Source organism: Glossina fuscipes, unplaced genomic scaffold (genome assembly GCF_014805625.2).
Source record: "Glossina fuscipes isolate IAEA_lab_2018 unplaced genomic scaffold, Yale_Gfus_2 0, whole genome shotgun sequence".
NCBI lineage: Eukaryota > Metazoa > Arthropoda > Insecta > Diptera > Glossinidae > Glossina > Glossina fuscipes.
Window position 1 is genome coordinate 39,626,616 of NW_023998414.1, and position 2,917 is coordinate 39,629,532.

Below are 2,917 nucleotides of genomic sequence, written 5' to 3' on the forward strand. Positions count from 1 at the left end.
AAGGCAAACGAGTGTGACTCATAAAGGTTAACAACAGCGATTTAACATTGTCTTCATTAATCATGATTAGTCTGTTCTCCGGAGTAATTGAAATGTGGTTTCAGGTGTAGGAAAACAAGTAGGCGTTGGTTTTATTTTTTTTGGTATGTCAAGTTTTCTTTTTTGTTGGGAACGTTTTTTTGATTATTCAATTTTTGGGTTTTGTTCAGTTCAGTAAAAATAAATAAAATGAAAAAAAAATTAAATTTAAAAATTTTTAAAAAAATGTGTATAACAATATAAAGAAAGACTTTTTTTAAGTTGGAGTAAAAACTGTGATAATTTGATTTACGAAATTTTTTTGAAACAAAATTTTCGATAAATTGTAAAATTTTTTTAAATTCGCGTAAATTGAAAAAAGGAAAAAAGAAAAGTATTTTGGAAGACTACTGCAAAAATTTTTAACTTAACCCAGCAAGACTGCTATCGCAACTATTTGGTTTTGAGTTTGTTTTTTTTTAATCATCTTCACTAAAAGAATCCAACGCCATTGAATATAAGTTTGCCATCAAATTAAAACACTACGTCAATTATCAATAATGGAAAAGACGGAAAAGAGAGCCAAAATCACTCTACCGAACGATAAATCTTCAAAAACCACAATCGCTGACAAAACTGTAAAGATTGCCGGAGGTGACAAACTAACGCCTAAAGGCAAATCTGCTGCAAAGTTGGCGAAAACGGGAGCTGGTAAAGGAAAATCTCCGGGAGGAGAAGGAGCTGGTGATGCTGATGACCTTGATGCCTGGATTAAGTCGCGTCAACTACTTAAACCGGACGATCAACTAGAGCTGACAGAAGCTGAACTTGGCGAACAAATAACCAAAGCTCTAACGCCCACCAATACTAATGTGGTTCTCAATTTTGTAGTGTACAGTTTCAAGGAGGGCACTTTTGTTAAGATTCCACCCGCTGGTAATACGGTCACAATATTTCAATAGGCTGGCGAAGTAAGTGAACACCTAACACACTCACATTCACTACACAATCACTTACACCTTAAAAATTTATAAAGATTCTATAGGGTAAAATCACTTTCATGAACCCCCCAATTTCGGCGAGCTAGTCAGATAACGTTAAGAGCCCTTTGAGCTGCTTTGCATGCTACACAGCTAGGATTGTTATGCTAGGAAGATGGGTCGCCGAATTTTTTCGGCGATTTAACATTGTCTTCATTAATCATGATTAGTCTGTTCTCCGAAGTAATTGAAATGTGGTTTCAGGTAGGATTGTTATGCAAGGAAGATGGGTCGCCGAGTTTTTTTATTTATTTAAAGAGAAATTTTAAATCGCTAAGTAATATTTGTATTATTATATCTTGCTTAACCTGCTCAACACCGATGCTATAAGACATCCTATTGCGATACTAATAGATCTTTACTACTAATAGATCGCAAGTCAAGTGTGAAGAAGAAAATAAAAGAGCGATTGATTCGCTTGGTTTTGTCATTAAACAGAATGATTATTTTTATCGAATTTTTATTCATTTTTATATTAAAATTATTTCATATCCTAGCAGCGTACAATAAACAGATGTAAGGGAACAATCCAAAAGGGATGTTGTGCTAACACATACTTAAAAATGTGTTGCTTGCTGCAGCACGATCACAACTATGTCTAGTGTATTTAGACGGTTTAATAGCATTTTGTGACTTTTCCAGATCATTCACTCTATTGTTGTTTTTTTGTCTATTTGTTCGACGATTTCCTGGCATTTATTCACTTCTTATTTCATGTTTTTCATTTTACCAGTAAAGCCCTCATGAATTTTAGACACATGGTCGCTGAACTTTACCTCTGTTTCATGAATTGCCACTTGCAGTCGAGCAGCGCTGGCTATCACTGGCAGCTGTTTTTGGCGGCACTTTGATTAGTATTTCGAGCACGATTTGTTGCCTATTTATCACTACAGATTTATTAGGCGCACTTTTTACTATTTTAAATTAAATAAAATAGTTATTACTAAACAACATGCGGAGCCGCCATAGCGCTCCATTGTTTGCGTTTTTTACTGTTATCACTATCGTTGTTGAGCGTAATATAATTCCTTTGTTCGTTTCTTTCTTTGACATCTTTCTTTCCCTCTTTTTTGTTCTTTTCTTTTCCAATGGATAAGTTTATCCACTTAATTTATTTAAAATTTCTTCTATGCGTTAAATTTTATTAATATACTTTTAACAAATTCTTTTAAATTTTATCGACGCCAACAAATTTTACATGCACTTTGCTAGAGTTGCCAAATGTTCCCTCATATAAGCATTGAGAAACGGTAAGATTATTCAGATTAGCTAAATGAGATCCATTGTTAAACTGGATTTATGACAATCTATACTTTTACTCGACGTATAATGAGATTTCAGATAACATATGATACCGTCAAGTAAATCTTTCTTCTTAATAAAGGATATTTCTTTAAACGTGCCAAATTAGGTAAGCTTAATCTATCTAATATATATGAGGGAATGGATTTATAACATAAATTGATAATATAATCACGTTAACTTATAGTCTTTGAACAACTGTGATCAGAGCGATCTATAGAAAAACCTAATGACGCTGAATAAAAAGTTATTCTACGTTTGCAAGTATGTTTTCAATACCTCGCAGTGAACTTCTCTTTATTAATAATGGGTATTAATGTAATTCACACTTTGCAAAAATTATAGAAGCATTATTGAGCCCAATTGCACCGAACAAAATTGATTATTCGAGGTGTGGACTTGAAGTTACACTCGAGTAGTAATAGGTAATAGGTAATCACTAAAATTAAAATCAATTTCAACTATACCTGGTGCAATGAAACTAGACATGTAAACGTATATGCGTTCATTCCAAGTTGATGAGAATGTCACGTTGGTCAATACACTGTTTATAGGTG

General features: G+C 33.3%; 1 protein-coding gene across 1 annotated transcript; it reads left to right on the forward strand.

The window, feature by feature from the left end:
* The first annotated feature begins 225 nt into the window (after positions 1–225).
* Positions 226–2,153, forward strand: LOC119637958. The gene is made up of 2 exons (XM_038034439.1): positions 226–849; positions 910–2,153. Exons 1-2 carry the CDS (start codon positions 579–581, stop codon positions 978–980), a joined length of 342 nt encoding a protein of 113 aa, XP_037890367.1. The 5' UTR covers positions 226–578; the 3' UTR covers positions 981–2,153.
* The last annotated feature ends 764 nt before the right edge of the window (positions 2,154–2,917 follow it).